The sequence below is a fragment of the Narcine bancroftii genome, chromosome 1 (assembly GCF_036971445.1).
Source record: "Narcine bancroftii isolate sNarBan1 chromosome 1, sNarBan1.hap1, whole genome shotgun sequence".
NCBI classification, from domain to species: domain Eukaryota; kingdom Metazoa; phylum Chordata; class Chondrichthyes; order Torpediniformes; family Narcinidae; genus Narcine; species Narcine bancroftii.
Window position 1 is genome coordinate 432,954,886 of NC_091469.1, and position 23,476 is coordinate 432,978,361.

Below are 23,476 nucleotides of genomic sequence, written 5' to 3' on the forward strand. Positions count from 1 at the left end.
GCCTCCTTAATGAATCTCAATTAGAAAAAAGTCCCTGTTTATCTAAACTTCTTGAAATATAATTCTATAAGTACTGGGGTCTTAATTTGATGGAGTTACTCAGGAGGGGTTCAACCCAGTCTGTCAGGGTAATGGGAGCCATCATGGTAGTGTGTCAGATGAGAAAATTGAGGCAAATGTAGAAACTAATGTGAACAACTCTGATTGGCAGGGCAGTTTAGTTCAGTCTGGCATTGGGTTCAATGCACTCTTCATAGGTTGAGGTCCTGTTCCTGTGCTGTACTGCTCTGTTTCACGATAGCAGGGAAAGACAGCAAGGGACTGCATAGGGTAACACCACCACCTTATTTGGATTATATGGGTTTAAAGTTGTGGTGGTGTTACCCTATTCCATGACATTTAATTACCGTAAATATTCGTGTATAATGTGTTTCGTGTATAAAGTGACCCCCCCATTTTTGAGGAGAAAAATTTTACCCCTGTGTATAATACGACACCCTCCCCTTGCCCATCCGAGTCGCACTGCCGTCTCTCTCCCCCTCGCCCGCCCGAGTCGCGCTGCCATCTCTCTTCCCCCTCGCCATTTACCCATCACACTCTGGAAAAAGTGGCACCTTAGGTCCTTTTTAATCTTTCTCCTCTTACCTGTGCCGTCCAGCTTTGGATTCCCATGCCCTGGGGAGTAAAGAATATAACAACCTGATCTGTGCCGCTCATGATTTATCAACTAGATGATCCCTCAGCCTCATCCTGTAGCTTCTCCTTCTAATTCAAGTCTATCAGTCCTTTCTCATGAATCTTTTCTGCTTCCTTTCCAGCTTAATGACATCTTATACAGTTATAACCTGATGTCCGTGCTTCTGTACTTAATGTCCTAACCAGTGAAGGCAAGCCTGCCAAACATCTTCATCACCATCATACCACCCCCGCCCCTCCACCCCAAGTCTCTTTGTTCTACAACACTCTCCCGAAAGCCCTACCATTAACCATATAAAACTCCTGCACCTGTTTAACCTACCAAAATGCAATACCTCACACCTTCTCAAGTTAAAGTCCATCTGCTATTCCTTGGCCCACTTTACCAATTCATCTTGATCCTGTTGTAAGCTTATTCACTGCCTACTTTCCCACCAATTTTTGTTTCATTTGCAAACTTACTAACCATTTGTCATATGCTAACTAGTTGTCATCAAAATCATTAACATAGATGACAAGCAAAGCTGACCCAGCACCGACCGATCCCTGCAGATTGTGACAAGTTTTTTTGAGTTGCCACAGTCTGTGCATTGATGATAGTCCCAGAGTATTGTGAAGTGGAGAGTCTCAGGACTTTAATCCAGTGATGTATGATACATTTCCAAAGCAGGACTTGGAGGGGAGGTGGAACTTGCAGACATGGACCTAGTGCACTTAATCTTCTAAGCAGTAGGGAAATTGTAGGAGTAAGGTAAAGACATGGAAACTTGCCAGGGTGCAAACCACACTATATCCTCTTGGAGATAAGTATTGCAGTCCTTGTTTTCATTATATTCAGGTCCTTTTCCCCACCTCTACATTCGGTATGTTATTTCCAAGATTCGTGATGCTTTTTTTTCATGTTTCATTATCATTGCAGTCAATCCTCCCTTTTGTTATCTTCACATGGTCCTCTGCCTTTTCTCTAACTTTTTTTGACAGGTTAGCAGCTATTTTTCATTTCAGTCATTGACTCCCACAGGCATCCAAACTGCCTTCCTACTTCTGCTTCATAAAGTAGTAGTTGTTTATTTATATAGCACATTTAACACATGCACATTGATCCAAAGCACTGAACACACAATTAGGAATAAATTGGTTGCTGTCTCAATGATGATAGGCAGCCAAAATACACTGGCACAGCCATCTTTTTGCGAAGACTATCCAACATAGAACATTAATTATTTAAACCCTAACCCATTCCTCCCGTTCGCAGCAATGAATAACTTCCAAATTTCAAACGAGCAACGGTGCTACAAACACCAGACTTCAAAGAACAAGCAGTGAACACAGATAAGTCTGGTTGCAATTCCATTTGGATATTACAAAAAGACCAGCCACAGTCATCTTAGGGCTGGTTTACCAGTGTTGACTGGACTTGGACATTACTGTCTGCCAGCTTCAAAAAGGAAACTAACAACCGTAACTAACAAACACAGTTTCTCAAGGCAACAGAGCCACAGTTCGCCTCAAAGCCCCCCTGACCTCGGATGATCCGAATGTCATGAGGTCTGGATTCCATTCCTCAACCATCTCTGCATCAAATCTGTTATGGTGATCGGACTTCAACTTTATTTATTGTTTATCACTTTTTGGTTCTTTTCCCCTTCCCACTCATCCATAGTTAGGATAGCACGATTAGCATAGTGGTTCCAGCACTGTCTGTAAGGAGTTTTTACGCTTGTTCCTCTGGGTGCTCCGGTTTCTTCCCACCCTTCAAAATGTATGGGGTTGTCAGTTAATTGGGTGTATTGGGGCAGTACAGGGTCATGGGCCGGAAGGACCTGTTACTGTGCTGGATGTCTAAATTTAAATAAAATAGCACTTCACAGGTCTCCACATTCAATGGATCATCCTGTCTATTTTCTGTCACCTTCAATGTACTTCCAGAAACATCCCTTCTCTGTTCATTATTCCGTCCATAGTTCAGCCATCCATCTCTATCAATACTTAAGGCTGTTCCATTCAACCAATTTGGAGATGCAAGATCTGCATTTTTTCTGTTCCCTTTTACACCATTCAGGGATACAACCATTCCTTCCAAATAAATGAAAACTTCTTTCTATTTACTGGACTGTATTTTGTGTTTACTGGGTATTTGTCTCCATGCTTAGGAAACCAAATACATATCAGTGATCACTTTGTGGAATGCCTCTATTTTACCCACAGAGGTGATTTATCTTAGCAGTTGCATGCCATTTTAATTAAGAATTTTTGTCCTCCTGCGCTGTTGCAATAAATCCCAACAAAACCTTGAGGAATAGCATCTCTTCTTCCAATTAGCCAAGTTGCTGTACACTATTCAAGAATTTTAGATTAACCAATCTTTCCATTTGCATCAGAGCTGACTAGTTCTGGTCAAAAGACAACCAGTACATTAATTCCATTTATTTTCTCTCATCTGATATTGTCTGACCTTTTGGGTATTCTTAACATTCTCACTTATTTCTGACTTTCCAGCCATTGAAGTCTTTTTTTTAATTTCACAGCACTAATCCTTTTATCTCCACTTTGTTCTCATTTGTGACATTTTATCCACATCTCTTTAATACACTCCAGCTGGAATTATTCAGCAAAGCAACAGGCCCGACAGCCCACATCGTCCGTGATGACCATGGGGCCTACCTATGATAAACCCATTTGCTTCCGTTTGGCTCATATCCCTGTAGATGTTTATATCCAATTACCTGTAAAATAGTGTAATTGTCATCCACTCGAAACTCATTTCCGATATCCACTACTTTTCTGTGTAAAGAAGGTGCCTATCAGGACTCTTTCAGTTCATCCATTCTCATAAACCCTTCTAGTTCGAGGAGCAGATTTTTCTGGTATGATGCTGAAGCAGGCAGAGTTTCATGAATTTCTGCGCACTGTTGTCAGTGAAAAAAAATCACAGGGTTATTAAAAAAATATCTGTGGTGTAGAAATTCCTCAGAACAAATGGTTCAACTAATGGTTATTTTCTTTCTTAATGAATAGCTGACCAAGCATGTGGAGGAACATATGGAGAAAGTGAAGGCATTATTACCTCCCCCAATTGGTCTAATTCATATCCCAGCAGCAGGGAATGCATCTATGTTATCCAGCAGCCCACAGGAGAGAACATTCACCTCCAGTTCACACATCTGGAGTTGGAATTCCACAACAACTGTTCCTTGGATTACATAGAGGTGAATTATCCATTTTCATAAAGTATGCTTTCACAAACATATGAAAATAAATTGGTCACAGTTTTAGAATATAAAATGAATACAATCTGATTTGGCACCTGGACACATTTTTATGATGTACATTCTTTTCACTGTTACTGACCAGACAGAGTTTGACATGGATATTTTCAGGCCTCATCATATTAATTTTCTAACAAAATATTGCCTGCAGCCACATGAAATAATTTGCAGATTCTTCCTTTAAGCTTTTTGTATCTTGATGAGGCAATAATGGTATTTCCCTACCCAGAAGGATGTTGCTATATTTGATAATTTTTTTCAGTGGTGACAAGCATATGGAAATCGGTAAAGTTTGATCATGAAATCTGCAGATGCATGTATGTGGGAGAATTCCTGGAGAGAACAGCATATATTACAGCTGCCAGTGCTCTTACATTTTACTCACGTGTCTTTGCTAGACATTGATCTGGTTGAACTAAGATTAACTCAGTTTCCATTCTCATTCAGTAATCTCTGAGGTGACTGATTTAACTGTGTGAAATTTGCAAACCCTGCCTTAGGCAGGTAAGTGGTGTTTGAAAGCACAGCTGCATGGGTTGGTTATGGTGTTGCGCATTATTTCAGCTGTTTGTAATCAATCTTTGTATGCTCCTGTCATAAGAAGTAGAAATACTTTGTGCAGTTCCAGATGTTTACTCTCCATTTTGTCCTGTCACCAGCCAGGATGCCTGTGAATTGATGCATATCTTTAAAAAAAAGATTTCAGTGTGTCAGTGAAGGGCTATATTTGACCTCTGGAGATTTACTGAAACAATGCTCCATGCAGAGCGCTTGTTTTGGGAGTATGTGGACAATGTGTCTATCTGCCAACACTAATTAAACATGATCAGAAGTAGGATGTTGAGCTACTTAATAGCCCAAAGGATTTGGAAGTTTTATAGAGACAACATGATGGTACTCTATGGTGCTTATTTGTAAGCCATGCCTTTGAAATATAAGGGAAGACATGAATCACAGCATTTCTGCTTGATTCCACATAAGTCTTGACAGGGTTTAAGAACATGAGAGATTGTGCTGAACTTTTCATCGGTATTTGCCAGTGACATCTGAGCCCTCTCCAAAGTCTTCCCTCATGCGATGGCCAGTACTGAATGCAATTTTCTAAAGTAGGCCTGACAAAAGTTTCACATAGTTGCAACATAACTGGCCAACTTTTATACTGAACTCCTCAAACAATGAAGGCAAATATCCTTTACCACCCTATCAATTTGTTTTGCTATTTTCAGGGAGTTAAGTACTTGCACCCCATTCTATTTACTTTATCCATGGAATATTATGTTAAACATTGTATATTCTTAATTTGCCTTTTCAGCAGTAGTAAGTTTTGTTACCAGCAATATACACCGGGGAAATCTACTATTCTAATAATACAAAACATATAGGCTTCTTTGTAACCTTCATGTTCCATATATTCTATTGATTTCCACTTGTCATTTTTAGGATTATTGTTTTACCACACAATACATCAATTGGCACAAAAGAATTTGTTGCCAATTGAAACAAAGACACTTGAACTAGCATAATGACATCAATTTAACAATATTCCTGAGCACTTTCTGAATTACATACTGGACCACAGCCTACCATCAGGTATAAAAATAATCCTGAAATCTAGAGCTCCATAATCCTTCATCAGATCACATGTCCAAATTTACATCTTTATCACATTAGCCTCTTTGAGAGCCAATAGGGGAACACTTCAAACAAGAACCAGAAAATATGTAAATATGGTTATAAAGATCATAGAATCATAGTTGATTTACAGTCCAGAGGCAGACCATTTGGCCTGTCATGACTGTGCAGGACAAAAATGAGCTTGGCAGTGTTACGAGCCAAGAGGACCCAAAATCCAGCAGCAATAGATATTCACCAAGACAAATGGTTACTTAAACATAAGTTGCATTTAATTATCTTTAAACTTGAAAATAGAATCAAACTTTAACTTTTCACTGTTAACTTACTTAACCCCCTTCTAATTCTAAGCACATGTGTATGTAATGTGTGTGTAAGTTCAGAAAGGTTCTTTGGTTCACAGTCCAATCTCACTTCTCACTCCTCCAAGTTCACTGGTTGCAGGCAATTCTGTGCACAGAATTTAACATTTATGAAGTTCACCAGGCTTTGGTGCTTGAAAAGTAAGTGGTTACTGCTCAGGAAGGTTCTTGTCAGTTTTCAGAGAGAGATTTGTTGTACATTTACTTCCATCAGCCACTTCAGTGTCTTGCCGAAGAAACTTGCCCTGTCAGGGTTCTTCAGATGATAATCTCTTTCTTTCAGGTCACCACAGAGTTCCATCTAGTTTCTCTTATTCCAAGTGAAACATTAGACAGCCAGTTATCTCCTCTTGCATGAACCACAAGGGCTTTGACCAGGATTTATTCCAAAATAGCTTTCCACAAACTTGCCAGCTGCTTCTCCTGGCTGTAACACTGTAGAATTAATCTCTCTCTCTCTCTCTCTCTCTCTCTCTCTCTCTCTCTCTCTCTCTCTCTCTCTCTCTCTCTCTCTCTCTTTCTATCTCTCAGAGAAAGCCACTTTGACCCTCTCTGCTTGCAAAACCACATGGCCCTCTTAGAACAGCAAACTGTCTTCCAGACAGAAGCGGCTCCAACATGTTTTTTCATCTGTTGCCTTTTGTAAACAACAATCCATTAGTGAAGTCACTGAGCACTCTTCAAAGCTCTTGCAAACGCTGTGAGGCCCCAATATGTCTAGCATTAGCAGAACTCAAGTATTTCAAATAAGATCTGTTTTAAAGTGTTTGTATGTGACCTACTCTAACAAACCTTTAACAATATATCTCCCCAAAACATTTCTATATACTCTGTCACAATACTGCATTGTCTTTGAATGCAATCTGAAATCAGATAGGAAATCCAATGAACCAGTGAGGTGTTAATTATTCTCTTAAGGAAGCTAAATGATTTTGCATGATCATTTTCTAATTTTTATTTGGGTTTAGGTTCGTGATGGTGAAGCAGAGACAGATCATCTAATTGGCAGATACTGTGGTTCCGAACTGCCAGCCCCCATTACCACGAATGGCAACAAATTGTGGCTTAAGTTTAAAGCAAATGCCTCTGTCACAACTAAAGGCTTTGTGGCAGTATATAAAGTTGGTGAGGATTCTCTTTCACTTTCAGTTATAAGTGTTGGAAATTAACTGCTAATAACAATAATATGTGGCAGCTCAGGGAAGAAGCATATGCTGTGTCACAAATGATGGGAAAGCTTTTTCCTACTGGTTTTCACAAGAGAAGTTCATGATATGCTATAGCGTTCCCTTCTTCTTCCCATTACCTTATAACTGCAGTCCAATTCACCATTACAATGTCCTTCTGTTTCGTGCAATAACAGATACATGCTCAATCTTTTATTGTGAAATTATTTTATGACTATCTTAAGTATAGATCAAGTCAAATGATTTGACTTGATGCAGATGGAGAAAGCTGCACATGGAACTGCATGCAGAGGACAGAATCATTTGAAGTAATTTCAGGATTTCTGTATGCAGAGCAATTCCAAAGTTGCTGTCATGTTCACAGTATAATGACAGCAAATTCCAATTCCTCTAACCTTTACCATTAAATCAGAATCCAAGACAATAGGCAACACTCAATCAATTTTTCCCATGAGCAATCATTGACTGTATTCATTCAAAATATTTATTTCATGTACGGTAGAAGTAAAAATTGGGGCTTGCTGATAACAATATGAAACAGTTGGTTTATATGGCGATTTTAAAAAGTTAATAAAGTTAGTAATCCATTTGATATTATAATTGAACATTATGATTAATTTCTATAGTTGGGCAGAGCGTAACTATAGAGGCAACAGGGAAAGAAAGACAGAAAATAATGTTTTGGCACAATTTTTATTCCATTAATCTGCTGCCTTTTTATAGTTTCCAATTTCTTCCTTTTGCTTCTTTACAGCATGTGGTGGAATTCTTCATGATAAAGGAGTGATTCAGTCTCCTTACTATCCCAATCCATACCCTCATGACAGAAGCTGTGAATGGATTATCATTCAACCAGAAGGACAAGTAGTTACTCTCAAATTCATTTCCTTTGACATTGAGAAATCTAAAAACTGCAGCCATGACTATTTAGAGGTATGAGAGTTATCATTCTTGTTAAACCATGGGTGAAATGATAAGTAATCTTTTATTTATTATTCATGTGTGATTAGTAACTGAAATAAGGATCCTTTGAGCATTTTTCTTATTACGCAAAGGGTGGTTGGGATGTGGAATAGCAGGAGCGTTATTTACATTTAAGGAAATACTGGATAATTACATGGAGGGGAGACGACTGGAGGGGTATGGACCAGGTGCTGGTCAGTGGGACGAGGAGGGTGGGGATTTGTTCCAGCATGGACTAGCAGGGCCAAACTGGCCTGTTCTGTGCTGTATATGGTTATATGAGAGTAAGCTGTTTTCATTATTGAATTTGTACCTGTGGAACATTCTATTGATCAGTTGACTAAAATTAACTTTTTCACTGTACCTCGGATGTGAAATGAATTAATCATATCAAAAGTCCTGATGAAAGAAAATGATTTTTAAGCAAATTTTGCTTTTAACTTCATCCTTTCTTTAAAAAAAGGATCTGTAGTTGCTGGAAATCAAAAAAAAAACAGAGAAGGCTTGAAATATTCAGCAAATCTTACAAATAAGGAGCAGGAGAATGACCTTTGCTCTTCAAGTGTGCTCCAACATTTAATGAGATCAAGGCTACATAAGGCTGTCATTCCACAATGACATTTCATCTCCTTGCTGATCATGTATATCCACCTTAAAAATATTCAGACTCTATTTACACCTCCTTTTGAGGAAGAGTTCCAAGAACGCACAGACCTCTGAGAAAACAAAAAAATGCCTAACTTCTGTTTAAATGGACAACTCTTTTTAAACAATAACTCCTCTTTCCAGATACTCCTCATTCTCCTGGAAAAGAGCCCCAAGATCTTGTACTCTGATAAACCTCAGCATACCTGTATATGAGTAGAGTCTGTCCAAACTTTCTATTTGTCCAATACCTTCATATCCTTTTGAAAATGAGGCCAATATTAGACACAGTATTCCAGATGTGGTCTCACCAATGCCCATAACATTATAGTATAACCTTACTGTGCTCTTTTTTTCTTTCTTTGGCTTGGCTTCGCAGACAAACATTTATGGAGGGGTAATGTCCACGTCAGCTGCAGGCTCGTTTGTGGCTGACAAGTCCGATGTGGGACAGGCAGACATGGTTGCAGCGGTTGCAAGGGAAAATTGGTTGGTTCGGGTTGGGTGTTGGGTTTTTCCTCCTTTGTATTTTGTCAGTGAGGTGGGCTCTGCGGTCTTCTTCAAAGGAGGTTGCTGCCCGCCGAACTGTGAGGCGCCAAGATGCACGGTTTGAGGCGATATCAGCCCACTGGCGGTGGTCAATGTAGCAGGCACCAAGAGATTTCTTTAGGCAGTCTTTGTATCTTTTCTTTGGTGCACCTCTGTCTCGGTGGCCAGTGGAGAGCTCGCCATATAACATGATCTTGGGAAGGCGATGGTCCTCCATTCTGGAGACTGACCTACCCAGCGCAGTTGGATCTTCAGCAGCGTGGATTCGATGCTGTCGGCCTCTGCCATCTCGAGTATTTCGATGTTGGAGATGAAGTCACTCCAATGAATGTTGAGGATGGAGCGGAGACAACACTAGTGGAAGCGTTCTAGGAGCCGTAGATGATGCCGGTAGAGGACCCATGATTCGGAGCCAAACAGGAGTGTGGGTATGACAACGGCTCTGTATACGCTAACCTTTGTGAGGTTTTTCAGTTGGTTGTTTTTCCAGACTCTTTTGTGCAGTCTTCCAAAGGCGCTATTTGCCTTGGCAAGTCTGTTGTCTATTTAGTTGTCGATCCTTGCATCCGATGAAATGGTGCAGCCGAGATAGGTAAACTGGTTGACCGTTTTGAGTTTTGTGTGCCCGATGGAGATGTGGGGCTCTGGTAATCATAATGGGGAGCTGGCTGATGGAGGACCTCAGTTTTCTTCAGGCTGACTTCCAGGCCAAACATTTTGTCAGTTTCTGCAAAACAGGACGTCAAGCACTGAAGAGCTGGCTCTGAATGGGCAACTAAAGCGGCATCGTCTGCAAAGAGTAGTTCACGGACAAGTAGCTCTTGTGTCTTGGTATGAGCTTGCAGGCGCCTCAGATTGAAGAGACTGCCATCCGTGCGGTACCGGATGTAAACAACGTCTTCATTCTTGAGGTCTTTCATGGCTTGTTTCACCATCATGCTGAAGAAGATTGAAAAGAGAGTTGGTGCGAGAACGCAGCCTTGCTTCACGCCATTGTTAATGGAGAAGGGTTCAGAGAGCTCATTGCTGTATCTGACCCGACTTTGTTGATTTTCGTGCAGTTGGATAACCATGTTGAGGAACTTTAGGGGACATCTGAGGTGCTCTAGTATTTGCCAAAGCCCTTTCCTACTCATGGTGTTGAAGGCTTTGGTGAGGTCAACAAAGGTGATATAGAGTCCTTTGTTTTGTTCTCTGCACTTTTCTTGGAGCTGTCTGAGGGCAAAGACCATGTCAGTAGTTCCTTTGTTTGCGCGAAAGCCGCACTATGATTCTGGGAGAACATTTTCGGCGACACTAGATCTTATTCTATTTAGGAGTTATTATGTGTTATTATATGTGTAAATAAGAACTACATTTCCTAGCATGCAATGCGTGCAGTTGGGTGGAAACCAGAAGTGACGTATGACAGGGGTGATTGTAGAAAGTCGGTTGAAGCAGTTCAAGGAAAATAAAGTTGGTTAGGTGTTAAATCCACGTAAAATCATTCATCTTGAAAGAACAAGCATAACATGGTGTCATAAGTGTCTTAGTGAGTAAGAGAAGACAATAATTCATAAGCATGGATAACTAAGTTTTCTGGCAATCTCGCCGACAACTGGAAATGTTTTAAACAGAGATTCAACATTTATTTAGAGGCTAGTGGAGCAGGAGAGACTGAATGAAAACCAAAAGTGTCTATATTTTTAAACGTGATGGGTGAAGATGCCTTGGACATCTATAACAGATTTTAAATTGATGAGGCAGATTTCATGTTGGACACTGTTGACAAGATTTGAGAAGTATTTTGTTCCAAGTAAAAACGTCACACTTGAGTGATTCAAGTTTTTCTCCTGTGACCAGCAACAAGGTATGAGCTTTGACCAATACTTAGCTGATCTTTGCACACTAAGCAAATCCTGTGAATTTGGAGATTTGAAAAATTCACTCATTAAAGAGAATCCCAGAAAATGGACTTGGAGAAAGACCATTATGTGAAAAAGATTTGACTGGAAAAAGCTGTTAATATGTGTAGGGGAACAGAGACCACATGAGCAAAAGCTATGGAACTACACAAGATAGACACACCAGATAAGGAGCTGCACAGGACAGACAAAACAGTACATGCGAAGAAAACAGAGAAGCAGAGCACCAGGAGTTCCCCAAAGCAACAACAAAGCAAAGTGGTAAGCTCAAACAGCAAATTCAGCAAGTGAGAAGGTAAACATATTCCAAAGATGTGTTCTGCATATGGAAAATCCTGCTATAAATATGGGAAGAATCATTTTGCAAAGTGCTGCGAAGTAGGGGATACCAAGGGAAAGATATACACAGTGGATGAAGAAATGGAGGGATTATTTGTGGATTCACCACAGACTACCACTGGCAAAATGGAATAGATCATTCCAGTGACTGTGAATGAGACAGTAATTTCATCTAAGCTTGACACTGGAGCCCAGATGAATCTATTATTTAAGGATTATTACAAGACCTTCACCGTAAAGAGCAAAATTTATCCTGTGAAATTAACAAGTGACAGGCTACATTGGAGAGAGTGTTCCAGTAAAAAGGGCTTTATGGTGACTTTCGAACACAAAGGGAAGCATCTAAAATCACAGCTACTGATTGTAGAAAGGAGAGTACAGGCAATATTAGGTTTACATGCATGCGAAGAGCTCAACCTGGTGAAGAGTTTTCGTAATGGCTTCACAGACTGAAGATGAGCACACAACACTCATGGAAGAATAACTACATTTGAGAGGCGATACCTTAATGTACAGAGAGAATCAACCTCATTACATGACATGAATAAAAAACTGGAAAATGAGTTGGCAAATAAGGACGCCTTCTTACGCCAGCTAGAAGACTAAAATAGACCGTTACAGGAATGTCTGGAACTTGTTGATCAGAAAGTACAGCTATCAATGAAGTGAGCAAAAACTTTACCAGAAGTAGAAGCTGAACTTGTCCAGTGAATTGCAGCTCTGACAAAAGCTGAAGAGCAGCTTGGCTGCATAGAAAAACGTTTGAGACATTTAGAAACTCAGCTTGACTCTAATGAGTGACTGCAGCTGCATCTAAAAGAAAGAATGATTGCATTAGAGGATAAGAATATATCGATACAAGAATCTGAACTCTTAAGAAAACAACTTGAAGAGACTCTTCATGATAAGGAATTGAAAAATGCAAACCATCTTCTTTTAACTGCAAAACTTAAAGGAGCCACCACACAATCAGAAGAGGAACTGAAAGCCATGTCACCCACTGCAGCAGCTCTGACCAAGACTGTGAAGCCTGGAATGAAGCTCACAGAGTTGTATCATAGATATGTTGAAGCCCAAGATCAATGACTATTGGCAAAACAGGAAAATAAGAGAGTGAATAAATATTTGGATGAAATAGTGAAAGAAGTGGAGATGAAAGCTCTGCTTTTGAAGTGTCAGTGTGAAGAATATGAATGTGTACAAAATCTGTGGCAAATCTCTCGGGTAAATTAGAAAATGCCATGAAGGAAATTCACTATTTACAAAAATGCATTGGCGAGGCGAATCAGCATGCTTCATTACTCAACAGGGAGAATCAGAGATACAAAAGGCAAGTGTCAGATATTTTAACAAGAGAATAGAGTGCTTTTCATGGAACTAGAAGTTGCACAATTAAATCATATTTTAAATGCATATTTTAAATGCAAATGAAGTTAATTCTCCTGACATAAGCAGTTTCTCTGAAATGATTTTTTCAGCATCTGGTGACCTGTTATAATGTTAAGGAACTGCAACTGCAAAATCAACAGCTACTGGTGGCTATTCGTAAACTTGCTTATAAACAGAAAAAGGAAGATCAGGAAAAAAACCTCTTCCCAGATTTCTGAACTTCAACTGAATCTTGTGGATGCCCTGAATGAACTTGAATGATTTTGTGAAGTCAGAAGTCATCAGATGCAACTGGTGGAAAGAGATTGGCCACAGAATGTAGTTACTTTGTTATGTAGACTTATTATTGTGTTTGTTTTGGGTTTTATTTAAAGGGGAAAAGATGTGTTTTTATGTGTGTAAAATAAGAGCTACATTTCCCAGCATGCAATGTGCACGTTTGGCCTGAAACCAGAAGTGACTTATGATGGGGGTGGTCATTGGAAGTTGGTTGAAGCCAGCTCTAGAAAAATAAAGTCAGTTAAGTGTTAAACACTGTAAAGTAGTTCTTCTTGAAAGAACAAGCATAACACTTAAACTTTTGTATTCATTATCGGGCGTGGGTTTTTAATATTGATAGTTTTTAATTTTGTGGACATTAAAAACTATCAATAGTAAAAACCCACCTCCAGCCTCATTCTGCAAGCAGTTTAAACACATGGGGCCATTGGAAGTAATGGCAAGGCATTAGGACCCAGTGGAGTAGCACTGGAAGACAGTGTCTCCACTCCCAAGTCCTCCAGAGTCCTCACCAGTGGCAGTGTCAACTCCAGTAGTACTGCCAACTTTATTTAATTTTTCATGCTAATCTTTTAAGTGGAATCTGGTTGAAAATCCTTTGAAAATACAAATACAGTATATAAGTATGACACAAAAATCTGTGGACACTGTGATTGAAGTAAAAACGCAATGCTGGAGAAACTCAGCAGATCAAGCAGTGTCCTGCATAGAGCAAAGGTAAAAATACATAACTGATGTTTTGGGCTTGAGTCCTTCATCAAGGTTTGAAAATAATCCATGCTGCAAGCCGACACAGACAAGACCCCTCAACTCTCCCTCCCCTATATTAATAACTACATTGGGGCTGCCTCATGCACCTGCGATGAGCTTGTCAACCTCATTCACTTCACGGCCAACTTCCACCCCGATCTCAAACTTACCTTGTCCACTTATGATAACATTCTGCCCTTCCTGGATATCTCTGTCTCCATCTAAGGAGTCAAGCTTTCCACCGACATATATTACAAACGCACTACCTCCCACAACTACTTTGACTATACTTCCGCATACCCTGTCCCCTGCAAAGATTCTAGCCCCTTCTTTCAATTTCTCCATCTCCACTGCATTCATTCCCAAGATGAGATCTTCCAGTCCAAATCTTCTGAAATGTCTGCCTTTTTCCATAAAAATGGCTTCCTTTCCACCACCATTAACTCAGCCCTCCCCCATATCTCTTCCATTTCCCTCTCATCTGCCCTGGCTCCCCTCTGCCTCCATATGCAACAAACGTAGAATCTCCCTTATCCTCACCTACTACCCTACCAGCGTCTGCGTGCAACACCTTATCCTCTAGAATTTACAGACCTTACAACAGGATCCAACTACCAGACACATCATCCCTTCTTCTTCTCTCTGCCTTCTCACTCCCTCTGTGACTCCCTTGTGCACTCATCCCTTCCCACCAATCCCCCCTCCCCCCATCTGCACCTTTCCCTGTGGCTGTAGGAGGTGCTGTACTTGTGCCCACACCTCCTCCCTCACCACAGTCCGAGACTCCAACCAGGCCTTTCAAGTGAAGCAACACTTCACGTGTATCCACAGGACTGATTTACTACATCCAGTATTCCCTTTGTGGCCTTCTCTACGTTGGAGAAACTGGGTGCAGATTGGGAGATTGCTTCGCTGAGCACCTTCACTCCATCTGCACTAGTGACAGCCAATCATTTCAGTCCTGTGCCACTCATTTGTCTGTCTATGGCCTTGTGTACTATCCCACCAAGACCACCACAAATTGGGGGAACAACACTTGATTTTCCATATGGACACTCTCCAGCCAGATGGCATTAACATCGACTTTTCCAGTTTCTGCTCACCTGCTCTCCTCCTCCCCTTCCCCCTTTCCAGTTCTCCTCCCCCTTCCCTCTCTATTCACATAGCCATTTCTCCTCATCTTGATCACTGCTGTCCCCTCCCTTCCTTCTCCACCTATCATCTCTTGCCTTTGTGAACACACCTTCCCCCCATTCTTTTGTTTGGATGTCTGCTCGCATTTTTCTATATCCTTATGAAGGGCTCAAGCCTGAAATGTTGGCTGATATCGCCTCAAACCGTGCATCTTGGCGCCTCACATTTCGGCGGGCAGCAACCTCCTTTGAAGAAGACCGCAGAGCCCACCTCACTGACAAAAGACAAAGGAGGAAAAACCCAACACCCAACCCCAACCCACCAATTTTCCCCTGCAACCGTGTCTGCCTGTCCCGCATCGGACTTGTCAGTCACAAACGTGCCTGCAGCTGACGTGATCATTTACCCCCTCCATAAATCTTCGTCCGCGAAGCCAAGCCAAAGAAGATGTAAAGGACACTGTTTGACCTGCTGACTTTCTCCTGCTTTGTGTTTTCACAAATACAGTATACCACGAGTTCTCCCTCATCTATTGTGCTTGTTACATCCTCAAAATTTACAGTAAAATTGTCAACCTTAACTTCTATTTAGTAAATCCATGTTGACTTTGACATTTTCCAAATGCCAGGTTGATTCCTGAGATAATAGATTGTCATGTAAGTCCTCTTGTTAGTCCCATTTTGTCCAATCCCCTTTTTCAGCTTTCCTTGCAGGATTCTGCTTTTAATGATTGTTATAGATTGAGTATTAAATATTTTAAAGATGTTTTTAATTGATAACAGTTTTCCATCTTTTGAACAATTGGTTGGAAAATTCAATTTACCAAATGCTAATTTTTTCAGAGATTTACACATCAGATATTTTATTCAATCTCAGATCCTTGATTTTCCTTGACTGCCGAGGTGACTATTCTCGATACACTTTTTGGATTACAACCTTGCAGTGAAGCTTTAATATTTGTTATTTATGACAAGTTGTCTGGTTTAAGACATGCCCCTTTTGTCCAAATTAACAATGCCCTTGGAGCAGGATTTGAACCTGCATGCTCGCCACTGCCAGCTGCAATTCAAAGTGGTACATAGGGCCTACGTGCCTAAACTTAAATTATCTCATTTTTACTCAGATATCAATCCTCATTATGATAAATGCAAAATAGGTGATGCTTCTTTAATCCATATGTTTTGGACATGCCCCAGTTTGGACAAATATGGAAGAGAGAATTTTCAAACATTATTGATGATTCTCAATTTAAAATGAGAACCAAATCCCTTAGTTGCTCTGTTTGGAACCCATGGAGAAGACTATGTTTTAGTAACTCCAATTAAATGTTGGATTTTATCTTTGTTGCTGGCCAGACATGCTATTTTGATTAAGCACACCTATTCATGTACAATGGCTAAGGGACATAATGTTTCGTTTAAATTTGGAAAAAATTAAGGACCTAATTAATGATTCAAACATTAGATTCCAAATGTTAGGGGGCCTGTTCATGGACTATTACCATAATCTCTAGGTTCAATGTTAATATAGAATTTTGGTACTGTGTTGGTACTCACTTCAGAGTGAGCTACTTTGTTTTATCAACATTAATTTTCAACCTTGTTTAGGGTCAGGGGTTTGATAAATTTTAATTTATTATGTCCATTCTTTTTATTATGGCTGTGCTTTGGAAATTCATATGTATGGTTATTCCTGCAGTGCTTTTCTTTATCATTTTTGCTGTAGAACATTCCATTTACAAACATTATTATTGAAAATCAATTAAAATATTTTAAGAAGGAAGAGTTTTAACTGACCATATGTGCATTCTCTCAAATTTAAAAAAATGAAAGTAAATCTAGTTGACTCATTTTTTAAGGGGCTTGACAGGTTGAATGTAGAATTTACTTTTTTTTGTTGGAGAGTCTGGACTCCAAAATCACAGTCTGCAAATAAGGTTCTAAAAGTTCAATGCAGATAAGAAAATAATTCTTCATTAAGATGTTAATGAATCTTTAGAACTTTCAACCAGAGCAGAAAATTTGTGCTGAGGTAAGCCAAGATCTTATCAAACAGATCATGGGGGAAAGGACAGAATGGTCTACTGCTGCTTCTCTTTCTTAAGCTCCCTGAATTTACAGAATTTAAAAAAATTTGTTCATATTGATTAAAGCTTTTTCTCAAATGAAAGCAATCTCTATATTTTCAGCTCCGAGATGGCGCTGTTAAAGACTCTCCACTCATCGGAAAGTATTGTGGTGATGTAGTTCCACCTGCGGTGACTTCAATACAGACATCAATGTACATTATGTTGAAGATGAATTCGAAAAAGGCTCATAATGGATTTAGAGTTGAGTATGCATCAGCTGAGAAAGGTATTTTAAAATACATTTGTCCCACCCACTTTCTTTTTTGTTTCACATTTTTTCCACAGCTCCATACCTCCAGAATTGCAAGGCTTTTCTTGTAATAGTAGCCTTGGAAGGACTAAGCCTGAATGGAGAAACTCCTAAGATAACCACTGATAATGTTGAATCTTACTAGTTATGCCAATGGAAACATAATCCAGTGGTTAATTAATTTATATTTGGAATTTCAAAAATTTGGCAGTTCTAAGATGGTGACAGGAAAATACCCAGGAAAGCTTGTGGAGGTTTTGCTTCCAAGGGCCATACAGATCTACAATAGCCTCTGGTCCCACTTTACATGTTTGACTCTTGATGTTTGAAGAGCAAATTGATTACTCTTAAAATAATATTCTAGATAATCTTACGAGCCCAGAGGACCCCAAAACCCAGCAGCAATAGATACTCACCAAGATAAATAGTTACTTAAACAAAAGTTGCTTTTAATTATCTTTAAACATGAAAACAGAATCACACTTTAACTTATCACTATTGACTTAACTAACCTAACTTAACTGCCTTCTAATTCTAAGCACACGTATATGTAATATGTGTGTAAGTTCAGAAAAGTTCTTTGGTTCACAGTCAATCTCACTTCTCATTCCTCCAAGTTCACTGGTTGCAGGCAATTCTTATACTGTGCACAGAATTTAACATTTATAAAGTTCACTAGGCTTTGGTGCTTGAAAGGTAAATGGTTATCACTCAGGAAGGTTCTTGCTTTGACCAGGCCATCTTTCAATTGGGCTTTCCATAAGCTGGCCAGTTTGTCCTATTCCAGTCCCAGCTGCTTCTGTTGGCTGTGACACTGTACAAGTGATCTTTGTGTGCGTCTGTCTATCTCTCTCTCTTTCTTACTCTCTGAGTGAAAGCCTGTTTGACTCTTTCTGCTTGCAAAAACACATGACCCTCTTAGAACACCTCCAGCAATCTGTGGCTCTGAGAAGATCTTTCATCTGTTGCCTTTCTGTAAACAACAATCCATGAGTGAAGTCTCTTGGGCACTCTGCAAAGCTCTTGCAAAAGCTGTGGAGCCGATATGTCTAGCATTAGCAGAGCTCCAGTATTTCAAATAAGATCTGTTTTGAAGTGTTTGTATGTGACCTACTCTAACAGACCTTTCCCAATTTATCCCCCAAAAACATGTCTATATATTCTGTCACAATAAGAAAGGAACCATTGTCTTCTGAATCAACCATGTATTAGGTTTCACTAATTTTAATTATCAATGACCTCAGAGCATACAGTTTCCATTAGAGAATTGAAATTGTCCTTTGGTTTGAAGCCTTGCTGCAATTGGATCCTTCATTCGAAATTGTTATAAATTTAGTTTATTTGAAGAAACATTGACACTTAATCAATTTTGCACCTTTGCATTCATCTTGAATGATCAGAGAAACATTACTTTTGGATTCATAACCTAAAGGGCTCCTTATACTGAATTCACGTACACATGTTAAAGAAAAATATAAGCATGTTTATATTTAATTTATAACTGAAAATATGTGAGTAATTTGAAGTCTATATTTTGCTATTAGATCATCATTGAAATGAATATATTTCAAAATGTGAAAGAAGGATCAGAGTTGAAAGCAATAAGAAGGTATATTTATCATTTAGGCTTTCCCTTTGCATCAAACAGTTGGTATATAAAAAGTATTTTCTTTACAGGATGTGGTGAGGTTCTGACACAATTAACTGGTACCATTACTAGTCCTGAAAATCCTGCAAATTATCCACATGGTGGCAAATGTATCTGGTATATCTCAGTTCAGGCTGGACATGTCATCCATTTAACATTCATCTCCTTTAATATTGAATTTAACGTGAACTGCAGCAAGGAGTATGTTGAAGTATATGATGTTAATCTTGACAGACCAATGGGAAGGTAAGAAAGCATCATATTTGCATATTGTGTTTAATAAAAATTGCTTTACTGACTCAAGTTTCCAACATTATTAGTCTACTCTGAAACTAATTAATTGGATTCACGTTTAATTAATTTAAAAAGAGTGCAATGATATACCATTATTTATCATGCTGTCTTAACTAATATTTTTGACCAATTTCAAGTGTAAAAGGATATTCGTGCACCATGTTAAATTTTATGGATCACATAAAATTTTAAAGCCATTAATTTCATATTTTTATTCAGAGAAACCCTAGCACTCCAGCATGACAATGGGCAAATGGTATAGGGAGCTCTAAACAACTTCAGCAGGCAAGAGCTTGATGGTGCAGGAGATGTCAGCATTACAGTTTATTGTAATGGAAACAAAAAATGAAAGAGGGCTAAAAAATAACATGTCTCGCTATATTATGAGGTGAAATTCTATTCTGGATTAGCAAATAGCACTTCTGTGACCAACATACAAGCATATGCCTTCATAATTAAACAGAAATGAAGTTACTGGTGGGGAATTTAATCAAATATCATAATGAGCTAAATAAATAGACATTTTTTTCTTCTCATTTACCTTTGTTTTCTCCCTCCTCTTCCTATTAGTCAGAAGTAACTTGGGAGACGAGCTTTCCACAGACATACTTTACAAAAAAAACTCCTAAAAACTGCCTTGACTACATTTCTTCACACCCAGTGTCCTCGGAGGATTCTATTTCCTTCTTGCAATTTCTCCATCTCCACTGCACCTGTTCTCAAGATGAGGTCTTCATGTCAAGATCACCTGAAATGTCTGCCTTCTTCCACAAACATGCATTCCCTTCCACTACCATCAACTCAACCCTTACCCGCATCGCCTTAATTTCTTGCACATCTGCCCTGGCCCCCTCTGCCCCCAAATGTTACAATTTACCCCATGTCCTTAGCTATCATCCCACCAGTCTCCGCATTCCACACATTATCCACATAATTTCCGTCGCCTACAACATGATCCCATTGCCAGACACAACTTTCCTTCTCCTCTGCTCTCTGTCTTCTGTAGGGACTGTTCCCTCCTTGACTCCCTCGTTTATTCATCTCTCCCCTCCAATCGCCCTCCATCACCTTCCCATGGCTGCAGGAAGTGCCACACTTGTGCTCACACCTCCTCCCTCACCTCGGTCTGGGGCCCCAAACAATCCTTTCAAGTAAAGAAACATTTCACTTGTGTATCTGCAGGAGTGATCTACTCCATCTCATGGTCCCTTTGTGGCTTTCTCTACATTGAACAGACTGGGCACAGACTAGGAGATTGCTTCGCTGAGCATCTTTGCTCTGTTCGCATCAGTGACAGGGATCTTCCAGTGGCCAACCCATTCAATTCTGCATCCCACTCCCATTCTCACATGTTGCTTCTAGGCCTCATATACTATTCCACCAAGTTTTCCTGTAAGTTGGAAGTACAAACCTTGTTTTTCTGTCTGGGTACTCTCCAACCAGATGGCATTAACATCATCTTCTTCGATTTCTGTTAAACTACTCTCCATTCTCCCTCTCTTTCCTTTCCCCATGTCTTTTTTCTTCCAGCTCTCCACCCTTTCTCTATTCCCAGAGCCATCCGTCCTCCTCCTGCTTGCTGCTGTGCCCTTCCTCCCTTATCCTCCTATTATCTCCTACCCTTGAGACTGTCTACCTCCCCCTCCCTCCTCCCATTTTGTTTAGGCACCTGCCAACATTTATCCAAGCCCAAAATGTTGGTTATGTACCTTTTATCTTTGCTATATAAAGTAAACTGGTAGAACCATAGAACATTGCAGCTCAGAAACGGGCCTCTTTGGCCCTTCTAGTCTGTGCTAAAATCTAGAAACTTTGACCTGCTGAGTTTCTCCAGTATATATTTTTTCTTCCTAGTAGTCTCCTCAACTGTATCTCTACTTTTCACTCCTGTCCTATATCTAATTAACTCTTGGTCATTCCCCCAGCTTCTTTCCCCCTTTCTATATATCTTTTTTACTGTAATCCTAATAAAGGGTCCAGAACCAAAATGTTGACTGGTCTCTTCCATTCATGGATGCTGCCAAACTCACTGAGATCCTCCAGAAATTCTTTGTTTTGCTCAAGATTCCAGCATCTGCATTTTTTGTGTTTCTTTAACTAAACAGACATTCTGTTTTACCTTTTTCTCTTTTCTTCACAGTCAGGCTGATAATTCAAATAATTACAAATAATTCATTGCTATCTTGTTGACATTAGCAAAAACTTTGAGCCTTATCAATGCAAATCTGGATTCCATACATGCTTTCTTTTAATGAAGAGTCTGGTCAAATAAAATAAAACCCTTGATTTCTGTGATTTGTAACTTAATACAGTTCTGTTCAAATATGCTTCCCCATCCTGTTTATCATGTAGTAAAATATGTATTCTTGAGAAACAGTTTCCTCTGAGCTTTGAATGTTTGAAAATTGTACTTTTCATTTTAACAGCAAACATAAATTTCACTCATGCAGGTATTGTGGTAGGTCGATACCGCCTTCTGTAATCAGCAGTGGCAATTTGATGAGACTTCTTTTTGTGTCTGATTCAAACACAACTAAGGGATTCCTAGCAATGTATGATACCCTTCATGCTTCAACAGGTATGTTGTTTATAATATAGTGCTGTTCTCTATTATCTAATGTATAAGATGGTTGTTTTAAGATGACATTTATTAAACCATAAGACATAGGAGCAGGAATAGGATATTTAGCCCATGAGTCTGCCCTGCCATTTAATCATGAGCTGATCCATTTTCCCACTCAGCCTCATTACCCAGCTTTCTCCCCATAACCATTGGTGCCTTGTAACAAGACAGAGAAGAGATAGCCAAAATAATGAAGAAAGGGCAGGAGATGTTGGAGAAGGAGCTGTGGGCGATTGGTGAACCAGCGAGCGGTGATAGAAACACGCAGCTGTTTATACACACACATATGTATGTATGTGTGTGTATATGTATGTGTGTGTATATGTATGTGTGTGTGTATATCTGTGTGTGTATATCTGTGTGTGTATATCTGTGTGTGTATATGTTTGTGTGTGTATATGTGTGTGTGTATGTTTGTGTGTATATGTGTGTGTATATATGTGTGTGTATATGTGTGTGCATATATATGTGTATGTATGTGTGTGAGTGTATGTGTGTATATGTATGTATGTGTGTGTATGTGTGTGTGACTATATGTTTGTGTGTGTATATATATGTGTGTGTGAGTGTATGTATGTGTGTATGTATGTATGTGTTATGTGTATGTATGTATGTGTATATGTATGTGTGTGCACATGTATGTACATATGTATGTATGTATATGTGTGTATATATATGTGTGTTACCTACATTCTAGCAGTGATAAAGATTAGTCCAGATGGTGTTATATTTTAAATAATATTTTAAATTATGAATCAACAAATATATAACACCTAATCTAACTTATCTAACCTTAAATTCTAATTATGTGCAAACATATTGGTGTGTGTGTGTGTGTGTGTGGAATACCCCAAGCCACTATGGCTCAAGGCTCAATTCTTGAAAGGCAGTTCCATGTTCAAAGTTCAGAAATTTGGTGATGACACGTGGGCTTGAGATTTATGCGACACGCAAGCTTTTGGATGGTGGAGAAACACAGACCTTAGAATGGTAAGACATGCAGCCCTTAAATGGTGAGACACCCACTTAGATGGAAGAAGCAGTTCATGAAGTGGGTGAAAGATTGTAGTGTTATCAGTCAACTAAATTAGATAGAGAGTTGTGATTAATAGGATGCACCCTGGTGAAATCTACCACTTTTCCCCCATTGACGGAAGCCCAAGCGGCGTTCACACGCATCAAGGGTGCACATCTTCCACTAGGGCTTGGGCCACCTTTTCGATGGCTGGGTGCCGAAGTTCGGGGCTCTGGAGCTTTTGGGAAAAGAGAGCCATTGGTCTGCCTGCCTGGTTGAGCATGGCAGCCAGGACAAAGTCAGATGCATCTCTCGCCACCTGGAAGGGGATGGATTCATCCACAGCATGCATCGTCGCCTTGCTGCTGCTCTCTGATGGCAGTGTTCCCTGTAGATGTACTCAGTAGTGGGGAGGGTTTT

The 23,476-nt window shown here is 39.6% G+C and overlaps 1 protein-coding gene across 1 annotated transcript in view; it reads left to right on the top strand.

The window, feature by feature from the left end:
* Positions 1 to 23,476, top strand: part of cubn (cubilin (intrinsic factor-cobalamin receptor)) — a 362,173-nt gene that overhangs the window by 40,326 nt on the left and 298,371 nt on the right. The window contains exons 9-14 of the mRNA XM_069931217.1: positions 3,715 to 3,905; positions 6,928 to 7,084; positions 7,901 to 8,079; positions 17,287 to 17,452; positions 19,154 to 19,370; positions 21,869 to 21,996. Of these exons, the coding sequence (XP_069787318.1) occupies positions 3,715 to 3,905; positions 6,928 to 7,084; positions 7,901 to 8,079; positions 17,287 to 17,452; positions 19,154 to 19,370; positions 21,869 to 21,996 (1,038 nt within the window). The remainder of the gene's footprint in view (positions 1 to 3,714; positions 3,906 to 6,927; positions 7,085 to 7,900; positions 8,080 to 17,286; positions 17,453 to 19,153; positions 19,371 to 21,868; positions 21,997 to 23,476) is intronic.